The 27,389-nt window shown below is 37.0% G+C and overlaps 1 protein-coding gene across 1 annotated transcript in view; it reads right to left on the bottom strand.

Moving 5' to 3' along the window:
* Window positions 1-26,769, bottom strand: part of AKAP6 (A-kinase anchoring protein 6) — a 227,249-nt gene extending 200,480 nt beyond the window's left edge. Inside the window, exon 1 of the mRNA XM_035902044.1 lies at window positions 26,446-26,769. Within this exon, the coding sequence (XP_035757937.1) occupies window positions 26,446-26,769 (324 nt within the window). The remainder of the gene's footprint in view (window positions 1-26,445) is intronic.
* Window positions 26,770-27,389: the final 620 nt, after the last annotated feature.

The raw sequence follows: 27,389 nt of genomic DNA on the forward strand, positions 1-27,389 counted from the left end.
CCCACCCCACAGAGGGAGGGGGGGGAGTGAGCAAGCAGCTGCGTGGTGCTTAGTTGCCAGCCAGGTTAAACCATGACACCCACGGACAATGAAGGACTGACTCTGGTTAAGGTAAAGACAGCCTTACTGTATGACAATCTTGAAAAGAAAAACACTTGTGGCAGCCCTGACCACAGACCCGTGATTTCTGGTCTGGAACTGATAACAGGAAACACACACACCCCCATACACCCCAAAAGCCTACATTCTTAGGGGATTCTGTAGCTTTTCTATTTTCAACACATTTCAACTGTATAATATATTACTATGCAGGTCATCTACCAAAACAGGAAAACCATTAGGCTGTAGAAAAAGCAAAAACTGCAACAGTTTTCTCTTTCTTGACAAGCCACAACAGGATATTAGCAGATCCTGGCATAATAACTGGCAAGTCTGAGTAAAATGGAAGGAGCATTGGTGTTTTTAAATAATCTTTTTATTACACTCTTAAATATTGAGATCTTTTCACAGAGACTTTGTCAGCACTTCAAGAGTTTTGTGAGAAACTGAGTCACACTGAGCCAATAGCAAACTTGGTCAGTTGAGAAATTCTTGAAATAGTTTTGATAACAGCAAGTCTGTCAAAGCTAACGTATATATCCCCTCTACATCCATTCCCTTAAAATTCTAGCACCATCTATAATTCAATATCCTGCCCTTCAAAAATACGTTAACCAAACACTAATATGTAAAGTAGAACATTGCAACTCCTCTTACCCATTACTATAAACTAACTTCCAGCAAGAAGACATCCTAAAATCCATGCTGACTGTTTAGCTCTCTTAAAGGGCTGGGGGAAGCCACAGTTCATAATGAACAGAGCAGTCTCTCATTCTGAGATTGAAGCATAAGCATGAAGGAAGACAAAATTGATTGCTGTAATGACCTGTTCCCAAAATATTACCCATACCTTCTTTTGCAGCTCACAGTGTGAAGAATTTCAAAGATCTACCATTACTGTTTATATTTCATTATGTCTTTTACAATTTCACATGGGATTAGGAGCATCAAAATAATTCAAAAATCTCTCCTGATGACATTTTGAACTTGAATTTATAGAAAATACAGTATGAAAACTCTGGTTTGCAGACGTAAAATAAAATTCAGGTAATAATTAAAACTGAACTTCACTCTATACTTTCCAATTTTGTCTCTGAGGGGTGCATACTGCAAAAACAAAGTAAACTGGCGAAAATATTATTTTTTGAGAAAGTTTCTTTGCTTATCAGTACAGGCAATAGATACGGAAAAGGTAAATACTATACCAGTTACGTTTATCTCTAACTCATTCAAGGCAATCGCATATACATTAAATGTAAAACCTACCTGCACAAGAAAGTATCAACTGAAGATTCAATGCAAAAGAAAATATCACTACAGATGTGACAACAAATGAAACATAAATAGAGGCAAAGGGATTGAGAAAACAGAAAAAAAAAAAGAAACTGGGAGCAATAGCAAGCAGTTTGCACACAGGGAGACTATTCTCCAGCGTGAACCTAAGAGTGCTGATGGGGAAAAATGGCAGATTCACTTCAAAATCACACTTTCAACCCAAACTAAAATGGTAATATAGACATACTCATGGAAGAGCAAAAAGACCTTTCTAGTTTTTCTTATACGGAGCAGAAAGAATTCAGACTCCAACTTTACTGATGCATTTCAATATCTGAAACAGCATTCAGAAAAGGATAAGAAATGGAGCAATCATATGTATGCAATAAGCACCTACTACACTTAGTCCAGCACTAAGCACCTATAACCGTAGCAGAATTTTCCACTCCTTGATGCTTCTGAGCTTTAAATGAAAGTTTCAGGAACAGGACTTTGGAGAAGAATATGGCAATGACTGCCATTATAGAGATGAAGGTCCTAACTTGCTTAGGCAGCAAAGTCTAAACAGGAGCAATTGGCAACAGATGCATGTGCAGTTGAAGAGCAAAAGTAAAAACTTTTTTAAAGTCAATGAGAAATTCCTACCCAAATAGCAGATGTGTGTAACTGTTGCCATGATCTATACCTGATTTCCCATTCCCTGGTACCTTGTACAAATTATACATCAGTCAACACTTTTCCATCCAGTGCCAACTTTTGCTTCAGGGAAGTAAAAAAGTTTAATCCAAATGCAAATCTTTGAAGGAAAGGAAATCTTGGCTAACCAAAAATTCCTGAACCTTTCCTGTAGATACAATTTCAAAAGAATAATTTTGCAGAGAGAACAGCCACTTTTGAGCAGCCTGAGCATATTCCTCAGGACATGGCACATGTACAACTTTGTGAGCTGAGAACAAAAATAAAACAAAGGGCCTTTGGAACAGTTACAGCTCACAGAATATTTTGATAAGGATCTAAATTAATGTGATTGGGATAAGCATCAGAGCATTCATATGTCACATTCAGTCTCCCTATGAAGAGCTACACAATTTATTAAATTTCTAAGAAAACCAGCAAAATCTAGATATAATGAAGAAGTCCCATGTTTTCCATTACTTACATTATTTTCAGTCTGCTGGTTTCCTGAGCCTTTACAAAACACATCTCTTCAAAATACAGGCCAAAGTTTTAGCCAAAGTAATGTAATTATAATCTTACAGTGTCTATTGCTAATTATACTGTGACCTATAAAAAGTTAGCTGAGTAATGTCTCAGGGAATAGAGAAGATTGAGCATTAAGTTTCACCTCCACACACACACAAAAGCTATAATCTCCCCATCGGAACATGGGCCTAAGAGTTTTACATGTGACGGACATCTTTTTTACCTTCAGAAGTAAAAGATTTAAATTGTTTAAGCTTAAGATTGTGACTGCAGAAACTTTACGTTATACAGAACAGGGAGTGAAAGAGACTGAACAAGCTTTTCTCAATATTCACAAATCTACATCCACGGGGAAAAAGATCTGTCAATTTTGCAAGTTAGATTTACAGTGCACAGGAAATGAATTGTAGTATTTCAAACCACACACACTCAGGCCATGCACTACTTCTTTAGAAACTGAAAACCAGCTGATCAAAAAAACACATTTGCCCTTACTGATAACAACAATTTGCACACACTGATAATTTATTGCTTTAGACATTTCTAATGTTTTGTAAACTAGTTCACTTTAATGGTGTCTTACCTCATTTATTCTGGAAGGAGAGCTTTCAGGTATCAGCTTTGCAAAAAAAAAGACTGTCCCATTGCCTTTCCTCAGCTAAAGCAGTTACACGCAACCAGTAATTCAGAAAATATGTGTCTGTTTAAAAGACAGACAAGTAAGCCATAGATGATCTGCAACCCAGTCCATCTTCAGCGCCGAGTCAACAGCTTTTGTTTTGCATGAAATACAGCAAATAGTCTGCTGCTGCTACCTGCGTTACTGTGAAGATCAAGTTGAGGCCTGCCTGCTCTTCCCTCGCACGGTCAGGGCTACAGTAGTGATTTCTCAGCATTCAGATCTGCTGTATGGCAGCTAACTGAAATTTCAGCCGACACTTGTAGACTTGCAATTAGCAAGGTTATTTTAAGCGCTGACCTAAGTTCCAGCAGAATGTTTATGGCATTATGACAGGAAAGAATCCAGTATAATATTAGTCGCTGGCTAACCCTGTAAAGCTGAACTCAGAGAGGAGAGACCCTCTAATTCACAGCGAACAAGTAAATATCTGACCCTCGATTTACTTTGCTTTTCATTTTTAAGCTTCAGACGGAATGGAAATATTTACTGCGTTAATATTAGGAAGCTTAGAATTTATTTTAGGACCTGGTAGATCATATGCTTGGAATAAGTGTATTAATAGGAAGTTATGACTTCCCCAATGGAGTGATTCATCACTTACAAAACAGAGACTGTTACTTTCATAATGTTCACATTTGTAATAATTAGCTATTACATGCTGAATGGGAGGAGAAAATCACTTAGGGAGCTGAACTTATTGCAGCTGGACTCTAACCATACCTTTTAGTTTCTCCTTGGTTATCTTGAAAAGGGCTCCCTCTCCTGTACAGGCCTTTGGTAACCCCTCGATTGCCCTGGATTCCTTCTGAATTCTCTGGCTGTCTAACTATTTCAAAGCCATGTCGAAAGGCTCAGTCATACCTCCACACCCTCATTCATTGTTCATTCTCATTCCTCCACCCCTCTTTTCTTCCTTTTTATTCGTGGATCAACTTTCTTGTTCCCACCCATCCTCATACTTCCAATAGTGGCAGATCTAAGATCGCAGATGGAATCACGACAAACAGCTCCTCCAAGTGCCCCAGATTACAGCTATAATGGTCAGCCAGCACACACACAGGACAAGCTTTTCTGAAAGCACCACGGCCAGAAACACCATTAAAAGAGAAGTCTTTGTTTTAAAGGAGAGAGTAAAAAATGGGGGGGACGGGACGGGGGGGAATCACTACCAAGAAAATTTGTTGCTTTTGCAAATGATTTAGTAACATCTACACATCACTAATTACAGTGAAACTGCTCCCTTGATCTTATTTTTTATCTGAGGCAAAACATACTTTTGAGAATTGAGAATATTGAGAAAACAATGGTGAAAACAACATAAATTCATTTTGTCCTCATTTAAAAATATCAAATATATCCAGAGTTACAAAAAAACTTGAGATGGCATTCAAAACAATTAGCCACAAGCTGACTGTTAGAGGTAGCCCAAAGAGCAAAATTTAAAATGCAATATAGGCACCAGTCAGAGTCTTCAAATATAGCACCAGTTCAAGAGCTAGAGCTTTTGAGTGAACTGTCCATTCATATACCTTTGAGATGGTCAACACTCAGAAGAATACTGTAGTCACCACAAACTGTACAGTACCTGAATGCATATGCACTTCTGAACTCTGAGCGTAAGGACAGAAACGTTGCTGTCATGGGTACACAATTACCTTTTTTCAGAAGAATACCTTTGTAAGAGAAGACTTCTTATGAAATATCAGAACCTAAGTATTTGAAGACGTCATGAAAGCGTTGGCTCGCTAATGCAGGACAACCTCAGCTGTCAAAAATTCTAAGAAAGGAAGTTAATAAAAAATATTTTTCCTCTCTCAGATGTCCGCTTTTCTAAAACCTGGAAATCACAACATCTGTATTCAAATAGATATGGTTTCCATTTTAGATCAATTCCTGGACATATAAGTAGGTTGATTTCTGTAGGAATAAGCAATAATTAAAAAAAAAAAAAAAAAGGAGGTGGTAACAGTATTGCATTCAAAAACAGCAGGAAAAATAATAAGTAAGAAAAATGTTTTGTTTCAGTGCTTAGTACAAAAAACCAGATTAGGACTACTGACTTCAGGGTAGGGGGGAGAAAAATTTGACTGAAGCAGCATTTCCAGGTTTGGCCACAGTAGCTTGCTCTGTGCTCAAAGGTTATATCCTATACTACTCTATATTACCCAGCTTTACTGAAGTCATTTAGAACAACGTTATATGAAGCTCTCCAGCCAAACTTAAAAAAAATCATAGCTCAAAATTACTTCACATTATTTCAGTTGCAAGTTATTTCAGTTCCAGTTTCAAGTAATTCTGGTTTAGAAATGTTATATTTTTCATAGAAAAAAATATCCATTTTCATCAAGTGCTAGTACTTAAATAGGTAGCTAAATAGGCTACAATAGATTTAGGTCCTTTTTACAGTATGAAATAGATTTTCCAAAGTTAATTAAAACCTTTACTTAATTTATATGCAACAGTGGCATAATACCTTGAGAAGCCATGAATCTGCAAGGGTGTTGTGGGTTTAACCTGGCAGGCAGCTGAACACCACCCAGCAGCTCACTCACTCCCCCCTGCTCCCCAGTGGGATGGGGGAGAGAATCGGAAAAAGTAAAATCCATAGGCTGAGATAAAGGCAGTTTAATAAAACAGCAGAGGAAAATAATAACAACAACAACAACAATAATAATATATACAAAGCAAGTGATGCACAAAGCAATTGCTCACCACCCACTGACTGATGCCCAGCCTGTCCCTGAGTAGCAATCGCTGTCCCCCAGCCAACTCCCCCCAAGCATGACATCGTATGGTCTGGAACAGCCCTTTGGCCAGTTGGGGTCAGCGGTCCTGCCTGTGCCCCCTCCCAGCTTCTTGTGCCCCTGGCAGAGCATGGGAAGCTGAAAAGTCCTTGCCTAGTGTAAACACTGCTTAGCAACAACTAAAACATCAGGGTGTTATCAACATTCTTCTCATACTAAATCCAAAGCACAGCGCTATGCCAGCTACCAGGAAGAAAATTAACTCTATCCCAGGCAAAACCAGGACAAAGGGCTTCCTCTGTTTTGGGGCCTAACTTTTAAAACACTGAGAAAGTATAACTGAGGATCAGCAGCTCAGTTCTCTCTTTGAAACTTGATTCAGACCCGTCTAATAGCAGGAAATCTATTTCCTGTTGAATACCAGGTAACTCCAAGAAACACATCTCAGCGTGTCGTTTGCATTACTAGCTAGCATTTGACTTGCTGATTGCACTGCCTGTTCCAGGAGGGAGCTATAGATGGGCTGGGCGAGATAGTCTACCGGTGAGTTGGAAATGGACTACCACCTTAACCAGAAAAGCTATAAAGGTCATGAATAAATCCACGGTGGAAGAAATATAAGTAGAATAATATACATGAGTTGACTTTTTAATACACAAACACTACACAGTAGGAGGAAAATTCAGCAGAGCTGGGTAGTTTCATCGTAAATGTTTTGAAAGACCTTTATTGCTATGTAGCTCTGCACAACAGGGCACGTTTTTGGGAAATTATTCTGGAGATGTGAAAGAGAGAAGGCAGTAAGGGAAACAACTCAGGGGTAGAATTAATGAGTGATTTCCCTGAAAAACAAATACTTTTAGAAGGGTTAGGTCAAATGCAAACATTCAATGAAGTGACACTCATGAGCAGTTTCATCACTTGTGGGTTGACTTACACACTCTAAATAGAATTACTGGGGGGAGAAGGGGTGTTATTTGTTAATAATGAGGGTCTGGGATTTTTTAGAAAAAAAAAAAATCAGTAATAAGATATGAAAGGCTTCTCATTTCAAACTTGTAACATCACTGTAACTCTTTTCAGTTATATACTTTTGTTTGGGGTTTAATACCTATGTTTTTTTTTTCCCTTGAGCTCTCTTTACCAAACAGATAGCCTACATAATTTGTATTACAAACCCCATGGGTTTTTTATATAATAGATTCAGAATGCAGCCCTCATCTGCAACCAGCCTGATCTTTTATGAGCTTGGCAATGTGTTAAACTACTTTCAAGTTTTCCAGTTACATAAATCTTTACTGGAAAAAATATCAATTAATTCAAATAAAAATTATGCAAGTAATATGTGTACAATTTGACTGGAAAAGTTTCTCAAAAGCAGAATAGGCTTCTCTCCATGATATCCAGTTTGTTTAAGTGACTCAATGAGCATGATTTCAAAAAATTGGTTTACAGCCCATTATGTTTCTGTGGTCCTCAAAAGGGGTGTAAGAGACCAAAATTCAGATTGCTTTCTAATCAGTATTTACTAATTCACACAAGTGCAGCTATGCAAGGAGTACATCAAAACCTTATGCACAATAATTCAAGCAGGGTATCAAGACAAGTGTCAGATGCATGACATTACATTGTTCTGCAACTGTTTAGATAAAATTCAGTTTGGAAGGTTGAAGATATCAGAACAGAAGGATGGTTTTATTCTCTTACAGGTAATAAAACAAACATTAAATACAAAAGTGAGAATGTTCAAACTTAATGAAGTTTAAATTAATTGATATTTACATAATTTTCCCTAAAATTTTCCCTAAGCACCCTCCTAAGTCATTAAAAAAATGAAAATACATCAGTTAGAAGCAGCAAATAGATTGAAAGCAAACCAGATAAATTATAACATTTTTTGCAGCATGTGTATCACCATAATTTAATTTTAAAATGACATTTAACAACAAATCTTTCCAAGTGCTGGTCCTACAGCACGCATTTACATTTATCTAATGTCTTCAAGAAAAAATATGTGAAGAATGCACCTACATGAGACACAGAGAAGTAGTATAGACATTAACCTCTCTTTTTGATAAAGAAAACATCAGTGAACACTGCCTTTGGCATTTTCATTGCTGGCATTCAAACTGAGAATCACTGAGAAGCTAAATTTTTTTTTTTCACTGCATACCTATTATGTTTCCCTTTGTCGCAGCATATCTTCCATTTGCACTCAGCGGAGACCGAAGGTTTAATCTGTTCCTCCCTACTTTTTCAAATTCTCTCCTTCAGAAAATAAGGAATTAAATGGGGCTGCTTGGAGTGCACACATGTTGGCATCCTATTTATTCTAGCAAACAAGTACACCAAAACCAGATGAAGCTGCAGATTTCACTCACGCTTTTCAAGCTTAGCATCCTATTAAAAAATCCTCAATGCACTATCGTTACAAAGTATGAGTTGACATATTCAGAGCTACACATCGCAATCTAAAGACTCTAAGTGGAGCCAGACTTCTCTGTTATTACATTTCATCCTCCTGAAAACCCAAAAGCTGAGTAAGGCTACTGCAGAAGAATCCTTTTTTTCTAAATTGCATTTCTAATATTTCATAGAGAATAAACAGCTAGACAAATGACAGTTTTAGCTTTTGCCCTGAAGGATTTAATCATGCAAAACTCTAGGCATGGTCTTTTGTAGGAAATGAAAGGCTGGTTAAAACTGGTTTTCCTTCTCCTATTCCAAGTGACTGATTGTCACATTCCAGACATTTCTAGGCAATGGGATTACATCATTCAATTTTTTTTAATGGAAACAGCTGTTACATCCAATATTCATGACCTTTAAGTTTTCAATATCAAGTTATTCAGCTGTTCTTTCAGTCCATCTGAGCTGCAGCAAAATGAAACTGTGCAAAAGACCAAACAGTTTTATTCCACAGTTAAATGAATGCACATATTGTTCCAAGGCAACAGAAAGAAAACAGAGCTTAGGGGAAACACAGCATAGAAAAATCTCATTCTTATCACTGCTTCAGTGGACTGTCAGCCCCTTATTCATCCCACACACAAAATCAGTACAGTATTTTGTTGCATGTTTCACATTGCTTCTTACTAGGGTTTGATCTGCACAGCTGTATGTGTTAGGTGTGAATAATTCTTGTAGGACTTAATAGAAGGAAAAAAAAAGAAGGGAAAGCACAAGATTTTTTTAAGGCAGAGCACAGATACTTTTGAGGATACGTGCAGCTTATATCATCAGCCTATTTTTGAGCTTCCAGCTCAGCCTATCTGACATCTCTTTCACTGTTTTTATTTTGCTTTTTTTTTTCAGTGAAGAAAAACATGACTGTATTTGGGTAAAAGGAGTATATCATGTTTCTATTTAGAAACATATTTAGATGTTAGATATTTAGATGGTCGTTAACTTATCAGAGGAAGATAGGCAAAATCCATTAGCCTACTTAACTCATAAAGACATTTATCAAACATTACCATGCTGGATACATTGCATATCTGGGATGTTATTATGTTTTTGTCTGCACCTCTTCCAGATAACTTGTTTTGTAATAATGCTTACTGCATGGCATAAAAGCCCACTTTGATTAACATAAATTGTGAAATGTAAAGAAAACAGTAAAAGAACCGTGCTATTACAGAGAGAGAACTTGGCTTAGAACTGCCCGAGAGGGTGAGGGGATGATAAGAGCAGTGGTCCCATGGATTGGTGGAACTGCAAGAACTTGTTCTTACTCCTGATTTTGCTACCAGTTTATTTTGGATTTCAGCACAAGTCACATTGTGTCTGTCTGGTCTGTGTTATATCAAGTATACAGCGGGTGTGATTCTGCTAACTTGCATTGTGTAAACAACTTTAAAATAGTGGGTAAAACCAACTAAAACATTCCTTTATCCAGTGACCCATGCAGAACTGGAGAAGCTGTAATTTTGCATCCAAGGAGAAGGTTCTGGAGTGAGCTATAGGTGTCTCCCTCTTCAGGGACAGCCTTAAGTTAAACGCTGTCTCTCATTAGCAGCATTGAAAGACTTCTTGTTTTGTCCTATAAAGCACTGTAGAAACTGAATGTTTCACAGTACCAGTATAAATATTTGTAAATGTAAGTATATATATAAACATACACGTTTCCCTAAGTGCCCTGTATCAGCTCTACAATTGCAACATCAAACACTGTATTTTGTAAGCCTTATCACGCTAAATTTGACACATTAGTAACGAATTTTTTTTCAGATAAACATTAAAAAACCTTGCAAATTACTACTGAAGCTCCAAAGCTCTGTGCATGTGACACTAAACTTTTTTTTTAATTTTTTTTTTTTTTTATTATTCCCCCCCCTCCCCCCAGCTTCCCCGCCCTCCCCTCAGCAGCCCCAGCAGCTGCCAGGAGCTCCCTTCAGCTCCCGGGAGCACCAGGTGGTGCTGCAGCACCACCGCAGCCCAAACCGCCTGGGGCGACCTAAAATCGCTCCTTGCTTCCTCTAATCTTGAAGTTACTAAACATTATGACTGAATACTATTGTACAGAGGCTCTGGGTTTTCACGCTGGGCTTTACTCCTCCCCCCCCCCCCTTTTTTTTTGTTTACAGAAATTCTAGCTTTCGAGGGTGCTATATTTATGGTTTCCTCACAGAAGCTTTATGAATAGAAATAATGAATGAAAACAAAATTCATGTACATAATAAATGCAATTAATTACACACAAAGTCAATATTTTTGAAACTTATAATTTATCTCCTTTATCATCTTATACAGTGAACAAAAGATAAATTACAAAGATTTTCCTCCAATACAACTTGTACCTTGTGAAAGTAATTTTTCTAATGGGAAGATAAATTGCAAAGATTTTCCTCCAATAAAACACAATACAAAACTTGTACCTTGTGAAAGTAATTTTTCTAATGGGGGTACAATGCAATAAAGACATTTGAATCCTTTATAAAAATAACTCAACAAGTTACAACATAATAAATGTGTTATTTACAGGCTAAAAAGTAACTCAGATGTGCTATTGAACTCCGCATTTGAGTGATTCAAGGGCTTCCCAGGAGTATAAAGTTGCCATCATGCATGTTTGCAAAACTATGTCCTAAATGTACATTAGTTCTCTGGCTTTCTGTATATTACCAAATGCAGAGGTTTTTACTTTGTGTAGTTTTTTTTTATTTTTGGTCATTTTGTCCCTGGTAAGTAGACTTCTATGCACCAGGTAATTTCCCAGTTGCAGCTGGTTCTGCAAAAAGAGTAAAGTCTGCTTGCCTGGAAGAGTTTGATGAAGTGAGGCCTTCAAAGTATACTTGAAGCATTTAATAATTGTAGTTTAATGGAGGATTCAGCCTGGAGAAGAGAAGGCTGTGGGGAGACCTGATTGCGGCCTTTCAGTACTTAAAGGGAGCCTATAGGAAAGATGAGGAAAATCTTTTTAGTAGGGCCAGCAGTGACAAGACAAGGGGTAATGGTTTTAAACTAAACCAGGGTAGGTTTAGACTAGATATAAGGAAGAAATTCTTTACAATGAGGGTGGTGAAACACTGGAACAGGTTGCCTAGAGAGGTAGTGGAGGCCCCATCCCTGGAAACATTCAAGGCCAGGTTGGACGGGGCTCTGAGCAACCTGATCTAGTTAGCGGTGTCCCTGCTGACTGCAGGGGGGGTTGGACTAGATGACCTCTAGGGGTCCCTTCCAACCCAAAACATTCTATGATTCTATGATTCTAATCTTGGTCTTTAATAAGGGAACATACAAGACTAAGTAAAAAACCTCCATTAAAGTCAGCAAGATCAGATTCCAGTAACGCAAGACCATGTGTGAACACACAGAGTCTAATTTGCTGCAGGAACTTACCTCAACCATACTGGAAACTCTGAAGCAGAAGCAAGTCCTACACCCTAAGATCCTGTGCATTCATTGTTTTGAGCATACTAGAAAAGGTATTGAAGATTTTAAGCTGAACTTTCTCTTTACTCTTCTATGGTCACAGAAATTACACAAAGCCAGATTTAAAAAGGTACTAGAATTAAATAAGGCACATGTGTAGAGAATGGCATTGTCTTCATCTCTAATGCAGTAAGTATTTCTTAAACATGTGCTCTGGCAGGCTCCTGCCAGAACGTGGCATCGGTCCAGGTTAAGAAAGAAAGAACGGCTTTTTGAAGTAGCAGTTCAGCATGGTAGCAGATGACTCGGCAATGTGCTTTGGTGAAGGACAAACAGGAAGAAGAAAATGAAAAAGGACAAGAATCAGATGGGAGGTTTGAAAGACAAAAATTGTATGAAAGAGAATCTGAAGAGAGCAGAAAGGAAAACAAAACTGAGGAGAGAGGCTGGAAAATAAAGCTAGCAACCCATGGCTAGAAACTGATTTGCAACCTTACAAAATAAAACTCCCAAGCTGGTCCACACTGATGTGCATTCTTCTGAATAGAGGAAAAGAGTTTTTTCAGCAGTTGGTAAGATACCTGTGTGAAATGGGGTTTTTCTTGGTAATTTTTCAAACCACCTCTAAATAACTTTCAAGCAGCCTCTACAGCAACAGGTGTGGCCCTGTCATTCTGATCTGCTTTTTCAGATCTCCTATATAAGACAACAGGGTAGCAAAGAAAATCCAGCTAACAATTAAGAACTGATGCAAAATTCACAAATCAGTCCCAAACACTGTAAGTACAAAACTGAAAACAGTGGTTTAAATTGCAGTGGAGATCGCCATGAAGTCTTTGCCACTCAAATGCTTAGTCTGATGTTGTATGTATTTATTTCTTAGCATTAAAAAAAAAAAATAGAAAACAAATTAGGATCAAGAAAGAATCCGGAACAGATTTGAGTCAGGGAAGCTATTCTTGCAGATCTCAGCTGAAAATCAAAAGCAGTCAATTTCAATTGTAATGTGGTAAAAAAGTATGTTTTCAGCATTTCTTGCTTATTCTACCTGAAGTGTGAAAGAAATATAGCACTGTCGGTATTTTGTGTTCCTTTGAAAGAAAACAATGCTATTCATAACCAGAGATGCGCTGTTCCTATGGAGAAAAGAGACTGGCTCCTTTCCCATGTATACTTTTCCTATTCTGCCTTAATCTCTCATACCGAACTGCTGGCCTAGACTCATAAACCTTATGGATACTTAAACTACTTTTTGAAGAGAAGATTATATTTGGGTGCATCATGTGTGAGAATCCATATGAGGTTACACACATTTACAGGTAGCTCACTGCGTAACATTTGCTATTTTAATCCGGTGTATCAAAATTATCCATTTTAAGTTAAGACCCTAGCCCCATGTGAAAAATAGGTAAATAAGGGATCCCTGTACCTGATAAGGGACAAGAAAATGCGTAACAAACTGTCCTGTTTTCCCAGTTAAACCAGGCATCTGAACTTTCAGGAGGTCCCTGTAAATGTTGTATGAAAGAAATCCAGATGACCTCAGCAGAGAAAACAGAGGATAACTTAAATGGTACCAGAAATCTCCCTCTTCCCTTTATTTTATCATGAGACTAGTGACACCTGATAATATTCTGAAATGTCCAGATTGTGAAATTCCTTTATCACCTCAAAATCATGAATCTAATTAAAAGGTTTCTAGCCTTGCTTGCTTCCTAAAAATATAGCCTCAAAATAATTGCTGAAGAGCAAAGAAGAATATTCGGTTTAGTACTTCAGCTCCATGATTTTAGAGCATAGCTGGCTCATGATTTTGCAGACTTCCATTTGACAATTTTGTCTTCTAGCTGCTGGACAGTGCTGGGATGCAGTGATAAATTCCAGCCGTACCTTTCATACAAGCTGATTGAGTGGTGCATAAACCATTTTGCTCATCCCACATGGCTTAATAGCTTTAAAATTTCAATTCTGTTTCTATTATTCTGGGGGTCATTTGGATACTGTACTGTATCCAAAATTACAGATACTTTGCACCATTTACAATATAACATTGCTCCTCGAGTACAATTTCTGCTTCCCAAAGGGCACTAGAAATATTCTGTCATGTCAGAAGTTTTTATTCTGTCAGTGTACTAAATAAACACATAGACATAGAGTAACCTTCAATAACTGTGAAGAATGAGGTGAACTGCAAACACAGAGATCTTACATACACACACAAATTAAATTATGTACTGCAGTGAATTGCAGTACACTAGCTCAAGTGTTTTAGGGCAGATAATTCAGAAGAATCTTGGAGAAAAAACAGAAGTGCATGATGAGTGGATAAACAAATACTAAGGTAGTATTTAGTGGCACTGAATTTCTTTTATGGTATTAAAAAAATGATATATACACATGCATATATTTATGCACATATGTGCCCCTATATATGCCAATTATTAGAAAAAATATATTTCAGAACGTCAGATCACAGTCACGTTGGAAATTCACATACAAAATCATCTATTCCCCATGCACTACCAGATAAATTATGATTAAATCTACAGAACCTATTCTGCAGAAACATTACTTGCTTTCTTGCCTTTTGAATGTCTGTATAATTTGTGATCAGAAGCAAATGTACTCATCAGAACACAGAGAGATGAATGGCCACACCAAAAGGTATGACTGTATATTGTAACTTGTTTCAAGTCCCTTTTGAAGTATACAACCGCAGCCAGGGGCAGGTATGGTGGCAGGGCCAGCTGAGGAGAATAAAAGCAATATAGATCACTGAAATTTGACGTGCATTTCTCAGCTAATACAGATTATGAAAAGTAAAGTACACTGCTCATTGGGAAGGGAAATTGCAATGTATTACTAGGTTCAGTAGATTTTATATTTTGTGAAAACTTATGAAAGGTCTGTCAATTTTGGAGCGCTACAATTGCTAATACAGTGCTGCTTTATGCCTTCTAAATTAAATGTGTTTTCCAAAAAGAGATGGAAACATTTCCAAAAAAAGGAGTGCTCCATCTTTCAAAATGCAAAGCCTAGAATCATAACTGACTCCACAAAAGCTATTACCTTCCTCCGGGGAATCATTTACAGGGAGAAAAAGGAGAGAGCATTCATAAAGCTTTAACAGATGGAACTGGTAGGTGCGTATTCTCCTTTTCCTCCCTGTTTCCGCATTGTAGAAGCTTCAGCTCCTGTTCAAAGAGAAAGCTTGTTCCTCTGTCTCTGATTCTGCACAATGACACTAGCGACAGTTACATGGAACACGTTAAAATCTTCACATCAAATCTTTTGGAAGCATGTATGTAATACTTCTAACACTTCTTCACATGCCACTCAAGGAAGCATAAGACAATCCAAGAAAAAAAAAATCTAGTATCAGTTCATAATCTTTTCTGAAGAAGATGACATCTCTACACCTACAATGTCAGTCAGACATGAGCCTGAATCTAGGCTCCTGCCCAGACTTGCCACCCAGCTATATCTGTTAGATGCAAACAACAAGGCCAAGCTCCAGAGCAATCCTTAAGAAAAGCTCAGGGTCCAGCATGGTTCCCAGACTGCCCCAAGACAGATCAGGTTTGGGCAAGGCCACCTGAACTTAATCTCAGTCCTCCAGAAGACACGTCATGCATCTCAGACACAGGATGAGTACTATGCATAGGGCAACTTTTCAGTTAAAAATATCAACATAACTATACAGACATGTTATTGCATTCTTCACAGGAAAATACACAACGCCCTTTCACTGTGCTTACTTGCTTGTTAATTGTGAGATTTCAATTGATTTACAAGGGAATCACATCAATTCACAAAAGGCTTTTTAATAGTTAACTATACAGAAAGGGATTTCATTCTGAGGAAGACTTCATATAATTCAAGAAGCAAATTTCCAAGGTTATTTAAAAATCAAAAACTTGTGGAACTTGTTCTTACTAAAATGCAAGCATGTTATGTTATTGAAATATTCATGTGGCATTTCTGCCATTCAGACAGCAATCATCCTGTAACCTGAAATGTCTTCTGTCAAGTCTCCCATAATAAAAGTCCATCAGACAATTTTAATGATAACGAAGCAAACTAAAGAATTCCTTATACTTTGTTCAATTTTCTGTGCCTGTTCTTTGACTGCTCCCTTATGCCATATTACAGCTTTGGGTATCTATTATAAGTGGCACGTAACTATAAAGTGAAAAAACAACAAACCCTGCCAGTACAATGGCTAATAAGAAATATATCCACAAAGCCCACTGAAATATGCAAAGCAAGAAAACCTCTGTAAACACAGTAGTTCACAATGCAGATCAGAACTAGATTACTGTTATAAAACATAATCATATCCTACCTTCTAAACTACATTTAGACTCAAACAAATCCTCAAGAAAAAAATCACCGGGAGGATTTATGTAGCACTGTTTTTTGTGTGCATGCTTTTGTTTATACACGCACACATATATTTACATATATACATATATATTTATAAAATAAATTATTTCAACCAAGTCACAGCTACCATAATAAAAATTCCCATTGGCATCCTTACTTTCAAATAAAAATAACTATATAGTGTCAAATTTAAAAAGTTGACATTGCTAAATCTTACTCATACCATTGAAATAGTATTAATTTAGGTTTTTTCCAGCAAATCTGGATATTAGTAGGTGTTATTATCATCGCATATACATATACTAAACAACAAAATATATTCCCTCAGCAAATATTTTGGTTAATTAATTTGCACGATGACTTAACATACATCATTTTTTCATCATACTGAGAAGTATTTATATCATTACACCATCGTATCCAGTAAACATCTGTGTTTGAATCAGATTAGGATACAGACTAGAGAAAACCGTAACAGGTAACATCTGTGCTGGAATTTGATATTTACTTTAATATTTCTCCAGAGACTATTGTAAGAGTGCATTAGCTCATTTTCTAAAGCCTGTATTAGCATATTTTAATGTAGGAACAATGTGAAGTGAGAAGAAGGAGAAATAATCACTATATTTGGTCAAAGTGCACTTACATGTATTTGTATATTACTGAGGTCTAAATGAGAAGTTCTGGAATAAGCATATATTTCAAAAGCGCGGATATCCAAGTGAGAGTGAGATTTTGCAGAGCTTTGATTTTCAGAACTAGATGAAGAAACTGAGAGTGGTAAAACACCCACTTATTTCCTCATCTTAGAGCTCCAATTCCCTTTTCACGGACAAGCATTCACTCTCCTGAGTCTCCTGACTGCTGAAGAATGCAAATATCTATTTTAGGACAACCTTAAGACCTCCATAACATTGCAGATGCTACTCTACTCTTATATCTATGCCCCCTTGAAGTACACGTCACCCTTCTATGTCGAAATACATTGCTTAGAAACTAGTAAATGCATCTGTACCCTTGCAAGAAGAGCACTCCCTTGGAGGGAATGCCATAGGTTGCAGTATTTTTGCTCAGAGTATCCTTACAGGTTTGTTTTGAAGAAACTCAAGCTAATTTAAGAAGCATTTCAGATTGTACCTTTGCACTAAGGGAGGGCTTAGAGGCTCCACACGGTGGTCACAATTCCTTTCCAAATTCTGTGCATATGGACTCATGCAAATGAGTCAATTAGGTAACCTATGCCTTATTTTTCTTTTCTTTTTCTTTTTTAAATCTCTTTTGCCCAAGCCTAGAAGGGATACCAGTGGTTGTGTCTTCTACAACTCCAAGAAATATTAAAGTCCCTTTGTCACAAGAGCAGTAACTGCAATCATTTTTGTTGGTATGCTTTCCCTGCTTTTCTAGAAAGTCCAAGCCTAAAAAGGGTCCAACACACTGTCTGCAACACTTATTATTTATTCATTTATCCTGATAAATTATGCAAGCCAGAGCCTCCATTATCACTGGGGTTACCAGTTAAGTCCTTTCTAGCTCTTATGTACTTTTATTCCCTTGATACATAGATAACAGCAGACTAACCAAGTAGTTCTCAGTTTTCTACTCAGAAATGATATCACAACAGATTGGATTTTCTTATTGTTTCTCCATTTTTTCCCCTTCCTTTTATTAGCTCCCAATTCTTCCATCCTCTTATAATATTCTAACCAGCAGCCTTTCTTCTTAATCTGATCTCTCAAATAATGACCAGCTTTCTTTAGAAGGCAGCTGAATCTCCCTCCAGGGAAGTATGTACGCTCTTTCTGTGTTTGCACTATGTCTCCTATGGCACCTAAGCAGACAATGGGTTTGCATAAATATGGGTAATATCAACAGACTTGTTTACTAAATTCTGACAGGAGAAAGAAAAAGAGTTTAACTTCATTGTATCTACACAGACTGAACAATACCTGCAGGAGAAGGGGAAAGGTTTTTTTTTTCTATTGGACTGAATGGCACAGTTTAAATCCACCTAATTTTCCAGGTGTTAACCTACCATTATTCACTTTTAAAAATAAGTTTTAATTATCAATGTGCATTAGCTAAACATTAAAGGCATAAAATTTCATTTTGAAATTGCAATATTATCTACAACTACACTAGATCATAATTTAAAATTAGATTACAAATGTCTGTGTTTATTGGTTTTTTTCCTAAGGTTACTGTTGAAAAAGACGTTATCTGAATATTAATAAACCAATATAGTCACTAGCAATAATCAGGTACTTGAAGCTAAAATCATGCAAGAGCCTACATAGGCTTAACAGAGACTTGCTTAGTATAAAGCATTTGTAACACCAAAAATGGTTTCAGCACTGACAATAATATATAACTAGCAGTAATCCAATGCATTCTATATATTTATTGAGAAATTTTAGAAGGAATCAGAAGTGTTTGTTTTTTTTTCCATTAGGAACTTAAGATTGGGCCTTCAGGAATGTGTTCTCAACAGACTTTAAATGACCAGAGCAGAATAAACATTAGGACAGAAGGTAGGCAATGATGCAGTCTTGAATCATCTTGCTGAGTTGCCATTTAGCTCACAGATACCTAAATACCACAGGTACACCTCTGTTGTGCATTCAATTAAAAGTATCCAGCTGCCTAAAATTTTGCATTTCTGAGCTCAGACTACCACCAGTCCTGGCAAGTCTAATTTCTAAACCTAATTAGCACCTAGAAAATTGACATTTACTTCATCATTATTTTCATCCTTAAAGGCACTGACCCAGGTAGATGGGCGAACAGCATGCCTGACACCTCCAGGATTGCACTCTATATAGAGTAGAGCATTAGCCTCTGTTTATGTTTGATAACATATAGCCAAGGGATTAGGAACATTTTTGAGGGATGTGGAATAAGTGGTTTTGCTCCCCACAGGCAGAAGAGAATTTAGCCTAAAAGCTACAAAACCAAGATGACCTTTATAGGTGTGGTGTTATGGTACCAAACATGTTAAGATGTGGTAAACAAGTCACATCTTTTTCCTTAAAAAGATCTGAGCAAGACTGTGGAAATGCCATACAAGTTGGAAGGCTTCTAAGCAATGTGATTGTTTGACCAAATAGAGCTCGAGAAACATGGATTTATTTCTGGTACTCCATGTTTTCCATTCTGGCTTTTTTCTAAAATGGGGGAATGTGCTCAGAACACAGAGGAAAATTTTTAAAAAAATAAATAAATAAGAAGTAGGCACATTAACTACTCAGAAAATAAGAAAAGCCGATAAATCCACCTGTCTGATATTCAAGCCTGGACTGTAAGTAAAGCATAGCCCCTGCAAAACCCAACTTTGGAAGAGTTAATCTGTATTTACCAGCGTTTGCACTTGACTGCCCTACTGAATGCTGTGATTCCACCAAGCTGTTCAGTAGCAAACTAAAGAATACAACTTTTTAACCAACCAATTGCTTCCTTTGTGTATGAAGCCTTTTGCTTACAAAGCACAGAACTAATACATATAGCAGATATGTTCTGCCAATATATAGATGTATCAAGCTATAATTATAGCATTATAGATATAAATTATTACATATTGTCTGCTCCTATAGAGTTACTTATGAACGCCTGACATTTTTGCAGTGCATAATAAATTTGGTGTGAAAAATAACTTGAGTGTAAAAAATACGATAGATCCTACAAAGAGTTAAAAAACAGTATTCACAACAAATCTGTTTTTAACCAAATAAGTCCTATTACCCATCGGTTAAATTCTAGGTGAATTATGGCATATAAAGTTGTGCCACTGAAGTTTTTGGGATGAGGGTGCAACAAATTTAGAGTTTGACTAGAGGCTTAGCTAGAATGTGCTCTTAACCCTAACCCTTCCCCTTCAAAAGCAGCATTATATATAAATATATTCCACTGGCAATGTTCCATATAGATAAATGTGTTTGTTGTCTAGTCTTTCACCATACTCCCATAAGAAAACTTGATTTTGATTTGCAGCCAGTCAGGTAGCATATTTCTGCCCATGTTGTATTAAGCCATCTGGCTAAAAAAACAGCAGCAGCAAAAAAAAAAAGGCACATCTGCAGTTACTTAGACTGTAATCTCCAAAAGCTGTCAAATCTTTGGAATCACTATGCATAAAAAGCAGTGTAATACATGATATGTTTACAGTCAAATTAATGTTTGTTTGGTGTTCAAGTGTTTCACAAACATATGACCTGTCATCAGATGAAATTTTCGGTTGGATTTGGAAAAAAAAAAGAAAAAAGGATAAGAGCAAAGTGATTTTGTATATATTTTCCTTGAAATAATTAATCTAACACAGAAATATCCCATATGTTACATAGAGAGCCAAGATCTAAAAGCTTTCTTACCAAATAAGCAGTAGAGAAATCCTGATACTCAGAACTGTGAGCCTGCGATACAGCTGCAGCTAGGATTTTCTTTTTTACATTTTAAGTTAATAAAGAGTTTGAAGATTCTGAATTAATTTAATTGCTTCAAATCTGCAGTGTATTTAAAGAAAATGTTCTTTAAAAAATTCTTCAGTAAATTTTGTTTTACTTATGCTTGTTGATAGCATGGAGAATATTTCCCCTTCCCCTCAGCGTTCAACTCAAACGCTTGAACTCTTTCAAACTTTAAATTTTTCCGATTAATTTTCTAAGTGAAGTTTACAGCTTTAACAGGATTAAGGAGACTGACATTTATCAAATATCATTAGTTGAAGAGTCTCTTTGAAATGCACAGTCCTACACATTTAGTACATATTAACTAGTTCAGCATGAAAGAAGTTACATTTTCCCTGTAGTTCTAGTGCACTGTTGTGTTAGGAGTTCTTGCTGAGAGCATTCTGTCCTCTAGCTACAGACAGTCTAAAATAATTCTCAAAAACTGAAAATCACATTTCAGAGTAAAGATATCTTATTGCACAGATAACCCTTAAATGCTAATTTCTGTTAACTGAATTGCATTTCAATGTGTTTAAACTAATTTTATTTCATATGCAGCTTATGGTGATTTGTTATTATAGGATTGTTAATAGTGCCAAAATCAAATTATTACTCTATTACCTATTACTCTATTATCTCTCAACCTACTTGCTAGACATGAGACTCTGCAGATAACACTTCCACAAACTTTTGTGCAACAACTTGTTGATCCTAAGACCTAAATACAATAGTATGCCTTTAAGTTGTCTCCATTGAGCTATAGGTTATAGTTTATAATCAAATTCTATTTTTGTAGACACTCATACTAACACCCAACACATGGAAGGTATAAGACTGTGTTAGAGGAAATTTGTTTCATGAAGCATAACTGTTAAACACACCCAGAAGTCTTCTCAGAAATATCTCTGTGAATTTAAGAGTCATTGTTTCCCTTCACCTCCTTTTGAATAATGACTCATAAATTTGCATAGCAACCCTTCACTTGAAGTATCAGGATCATATTTTGCCTGCAAGCAAAACAGCTGAACAAAGTTGCAGCCAACCTCCCCAGTTAAGGTTTTATTTTCACCTGTTGAGAATAATGGTTCTCTCTGGCGGAAAATTTCTGTCAAGGTGAAACATCATTTCCATTAAGAGCTTCATCTATACACTGTAGACTGTCACTAACATTTTCTGTGATCATTTATAAAACTTCAATTATGCTACGGTAACGTGATGAGGCTTAATTCTTCTCCAAGTTCTCTTACAATACACAGTTGTCTGTGCATTTAAAGGCAGTTTAGAATAGCACAGTTGAAAAGCTGTAGAACTGCAGAAGCAAGGTACATTGTCACAAGCCTCAGCATAACAGAGACATTGAAAGTCAACAAACAAAAGGTGAGAAGAAAGAATAGCCCTGTTTCTAATGTTACAGAAAGACATGTAGGTAGATGAGGTACTTCAGTAATGCTGCTGGAACCAAATAAGTCCTTTTAAGGATTATGATAAAGACAGCTCTGAGTTCCAAATTACAAGAAATGGAACTTACTGACATTATCTTCCAGACTCAGTCATATTTTGAGTAACTTATTTTAACATCGGAAAAAAAAAAAAAAAACCACATTGATTTTTCTCTCAAAAGGGACAGATACAGGGGAAAAAAAAGCTGAAAAGCACTCAGAAAAGTCATTTGGTCCAGCCTTTGGTATTTATTCAATAAAGCCAGGAATATTTAACATTATTTATTCAGTAGAAGCTTACTGAATACAATAGCAGGGGATGAGAGAGGAAGACACCTGCAGTACCCTGGTTTTATAGTTTTTCAAAACACTTGTAATGGAATGAAAAAAGGAGTAAGCCATATCTAACTGCAGATACATTAGAAACTAATACCCTTTATTGTATTGCTTTGATAATGCCTTACACTCTTCTCTTATCCAGGATTTAAATACAAGGAGAAAAGCAACCAAAAATTCTTTGCCCCCCCAAAAAGTGGAAACAGAGATAGCAAAGGGATAATGGTTACACGATATTTGACCTCTATCCAAAGTTCATGAAAGTCTTGTTGTAGCAGTCAGGAGGAAAGATTAAAGGATCCAGTCAAAGGATGTTTGAGTCTGAGCCAGGTATCCTTGAAAAAGATGACTGAAGTCTCTCTACTTGAAAAGAGAGAAAAGATCAGTGATCTGCAAAGATCTAAAGACGTTATCATAGCATAAATGTGTTTGTTTCTATGTCAGTGATTCAGACATTTAAGTTACAAAGGGGTGGTGAAATGCTTTACTCCATAATAAGTTAGAAGTTAACAGATATCTAAAATAACAAAGATTATACTAGATCATCCAAAATGACATTTTTTCCCAAAAGACAGAAAACAGTAATCAATGAGTTGAAACACTAGACCCTTCCCTGAGAGGGTTGAGAGATATAAAGCAAAGCAGAAGAATGGGAGTCGAATCCAAGATGAACCTCAGAAGGATTCCAAGAATGAATTTGCTGTAAAAGCAAGCATGTTTTATTCAGACTAAAAAAGCTAAATGGATCATGAAAGCATCTCAGCAGGTTAACACAAGACAAGGACAGATAAAGCACTTCTAGATTTCCTTGTAGTAAAAACATAAATTTTTTCATCTCTTTTAAAAATATTTGCAGTTGGTAACAACTACACTGAATGTATTAGAGAGATGCAAATTTATCTTAGCATATCCTGAGTAAAGAGCGATGACCAGATAAATGACTAATATAAGGCATTCCAGACCCTGGAGAGTTATGATTCATGCATCCAGCTTACTGAAGCACTCATGTGAAGCTGAGCTTTCCAGGAAATTTCCCAAGGGATGACATAAGACAAGCCTCCCACTCACTCTGTGTGGCTAGTTCTGAGAAAGGACATTGCAAAAGCGAGAGAAACAAGTATTTTCAAAGGATCAGTGGTGGCTAGTAAAGCACTAAGTCATGTAGCATGAAAAGAGACTGCCAGCAAACACCAAAGTCCCCAGGGAACAAGCCACAAAAAAGAAACAATGCTCTTGATTACAGAAAGAGCAGAAGCACAGACAGATCTGCAACAGGAATGCAGAGCAAATATTCACAAGAGAAGGAGATGATCTGTTTGCTGAGCAATTTTTCCAAGGAAAAACATAAAGTCTGCTATGGCCTAGATCCTCAAACGATCCCCAACACCATGAGCCAACTGACAGCCAGAGGAAGGAAATCAACTTTAAGCATCCAAAACTAATAGAAAGCTGCCTGAAAATGGAATTGGACCTCTCCTGGCTGAGAAAAACAAACTATAAGAAAATGAACAATTGTTTGCCTTACTGCTGCATTTGCAGCTTAAAAATTATATTCAGAAACTATTAGACATGTGAAATACTTCTTCCGGTGTTCTGGCAATGGGGAAGCTTCACATTGAGCCCTTGGTCAATCCTGTGCACAATAATTCCAGAAGGACCCAGATCAGTTGGAAGGAGTCCCTCAAGGAGAATTATCAGAGAACAGAACAAATAAAAAAAGAGGATCTGTAAGAGGTTAGGTTTGGCAGGGGTTTTTTTTGCCTAGCTGATTTTCATTAAGTTATATAATGTAAGAGGATATAAGAATAAACAATTTATAACTAAAGTCGGAATAAAAGCATTTCCACAACGTTTGTTTTTACATTCTTACTTCTTAGGCTAGACATTAGGAAAAACTTCTTCACCGAAAGGGTTGTCAGGCTCTGGAATGGGCTGCCCAGAGAGGTGGCAGAGTCCTCATCCCTGGAGGTATTTAAAAGACGGATAGATGAGGTGCTTCGGGACATGGTTTAGTGGTGGGATGGCAGGGTTAGGTTAAAGGTTGGACTCGATGATCTCAAAGGTCTTTTCCAACCAAAGTGATTCTATGATTCTATGATTCTTTTTTGTCTGTATACGGGTTTAAAGGTAAGCAGGTTACAGAAGTTCTGTATTCCGAATGAATTTGTTAAGACTTTTGCATTTTTTACTGCTACTGTGGATCTTTACAAGTCATTATCGTGCACGCACACAGATACACACATGAACAAACACACAGAAAAAGAGCACTCCCTGTGAGTACATAGAATATTTGACAGCCTCAATGACAGGCTCCCACCCAGGCTGACAGGCCACAAAACTGAGATTTCTTCATATTATTCTTTTGTCCTTTTTTACAGCTGCATTAACTGGATCTCTTCCTAGTCCCGAACAATCCCTAGGTGCTACAGCAATTGCTTACATGGGAAAAAAACATTAGGAAAGTATTTTATGAACTACTGTTGACTCTTTCAACTTCACAAATAAAAAGGAGAAATCCGTAAGGAGTGCTATTCATTCACTGACCTCCATTTGGAAATAAAACATTTTAGTGGCTGCGTGAGGATGAGTTATATGTACAGAATATTCTCATTTTGTAAGCAGGCACAAATCAGTTCTGCTTGTGCTCTGAGCCAGCCCAAAGCTGTATGCAAATACCATCCACAATCTCTACAGCTCTTTAGTTTCAGCTCAGCGCTACACTAATACGGCCACAAGCAATTCCAGATCAGAACTGGCACCTAGCCCAGCAAGATTTGTTACGTCTGCCTGCAGAAATACCTTTTAGGTGTACTTGCTAAAAACCTACTGCATATTGTGGACACAGTCCTTCCTCTCATCAAAAGCTGGCAACGGCTACTCCAAATTTTTCAGAAAAATAGCAGGACAGTAAAAAACTCAAGATCAGCTCTCTATTTGGTTAGGACTGATTACAGTACAATTGCTCTATGGTTAGAGCTAGTACTCAGAGTTGTATTTTAAGACAGCCTACAGCTCCAGTCCTAAAATAAACACAAATAAAATACCATCATGATGAGTATGAAGGAAGACTATGTTCACATAGACAGGCCTCAGAATGCAACTCTGAAGACAGCTCAGTCTGAAGAAATAACATTTGCCTGCTATTTTTGGAGGTTGTTTGTTGCCTTCAGAAGCATGCTTCACTGCTGTAGCAAACCAAGCCATGCAAACGGATATACACATACAGTCCCAGACACTATTTATTTGAATTTCACCTCAAATTTCCTTAATATCTCTAAATATTCAACACTGAAATTTAAATCTGGGACCAAGACAGAGATAATTGTTTAAAGATGCTTGTATTCAGTTGTCAGCTTGAGGGAAGGGAGGTTGTTGCTTTTTTTAGTTTACACAAAACACAGATTTTGGGGGAACAAAGTCCAGTCTTGCTCTTACCAAGACTCAGATCTGAAAAAAAAATTCTACGCATTTAGCATTTTGTATGTAGTCTCACCTGAGTTCAACCTTCGACGTGACCTTTATGTGACTGAAAGGCCAGGCATTGGACTACCTTTCTATCCTACTGTCTCTGAAAATTGCTTTTTTTTCAAATGAGCGGCCATGCTTACTGGGACACAAATTTGGGAGTTTTAGGTGCTGAAGCCAATTAAAATCACTGGGAATATTTCTAGGCACTTCCGAGATGTTCGGTCAGGTTACTGCTGGTGTTTTATTAGCTGCTTTTGGAGTGTGAACATGTTCATTAATATGGTTATGACTGTTAAATTAAGTGATGAGTAAATAATGTGGCAAAAAATCTGAGAATAGTACAATTTCTATTATGTCCCTGAAAATGATTTATTCACTTTTTAACACAGGCTGTCAGACATGCTACAGCAGTTATGAAAAGCCCTTTTGTTTACTTTACCAGTAGCAGAGTCGAGCAAACCACCTTCACTGAAAAGCCTGCAATATAAGATTCATCCTACCTTCAGCTGTACTAGATGCACATCCACATGTTTGCTATCCGAGTCCTGCTGGACAGAGTAGGTCAGATCCCTGACTCTTTCAGACGTCATCCGAAGCCAGGTCTCAATTTCTGGCAAGTGGAGAACAATCTTCCAATCGGCCCCAGTGTGTAGGGGAGGAGGTTTTTCATACTGCTGGCCAGAATCAAACTCCTTCATGACATCCTCTTCACCATCTCGTTCCACTGTAGGAGTCATATTTATGAGCATGGGACATGCATCAGACGGCACAGGATCCAGTTCTTGTGTTCTCATGGGAGAAAGTGTTACATCCATGGCTAACATGGGAAAGTCTAAACCATAATTCTTTCCAAAATAGCTGCAAAGATAAAAAGAAGAGAGACTGCTGTTATGAGACCAAATTTTGCAACAAAAATGTTCACAAGACAAGGAGTAAATGGCAACATCTGAGAGGTATCGTACTTTAAATAAATTCTTCACCCTGCAAACCTACACTAGAAGTTCAAGAATAAATAGATTTTTCAAATTACCTTTGCTGATTTGAACAAACAAGTTCACTGAGAAAAATAACAAATACCGCATTTTTCTCATTGTAGACAATCACCTCAGAAATGATAGTTTTCATTGATGAAAAACATGTTCTGATTTTCTACAACTGCAACATAAATAAACTGAGCATTGACAAAGCTAACAGAACTTTACTAAACTCCACGAGTTAATGTAGGACTGGTATTTTTAAACTAGCACATATTAGAACATATTCCTTGGCCTGAAATTTCTGACATAACACGAAATATCTCAAGCTTTATTCCAATTTCCCAACTGTTCACTCAACTATTGATCATGTACAACAAAAATTTTGAAGGCAAATTTGAAGCAACTACTGAGGACATTTGGTTGATCTATTGTAGGCAGCTTTTCGTTTCGAAGCTAAAATTCTTGTA

Source organism: Egretta garzetta, unplaced genomic scaffold (genome assembly GCF_000687185.1).
Source record: "Egretta garzetta isolate BGI_Z169 unplaced genomic scaffold, ASM68718v1 scaffold79, whole genome shotgun sequence".
In the NCBI taxonomy this organism is placed as follows: Eukaryota; Metazoa; Chordata; class Aves; order Pelecaniformes; family Ardeidae; genus Egretta; species Egretta garzetta.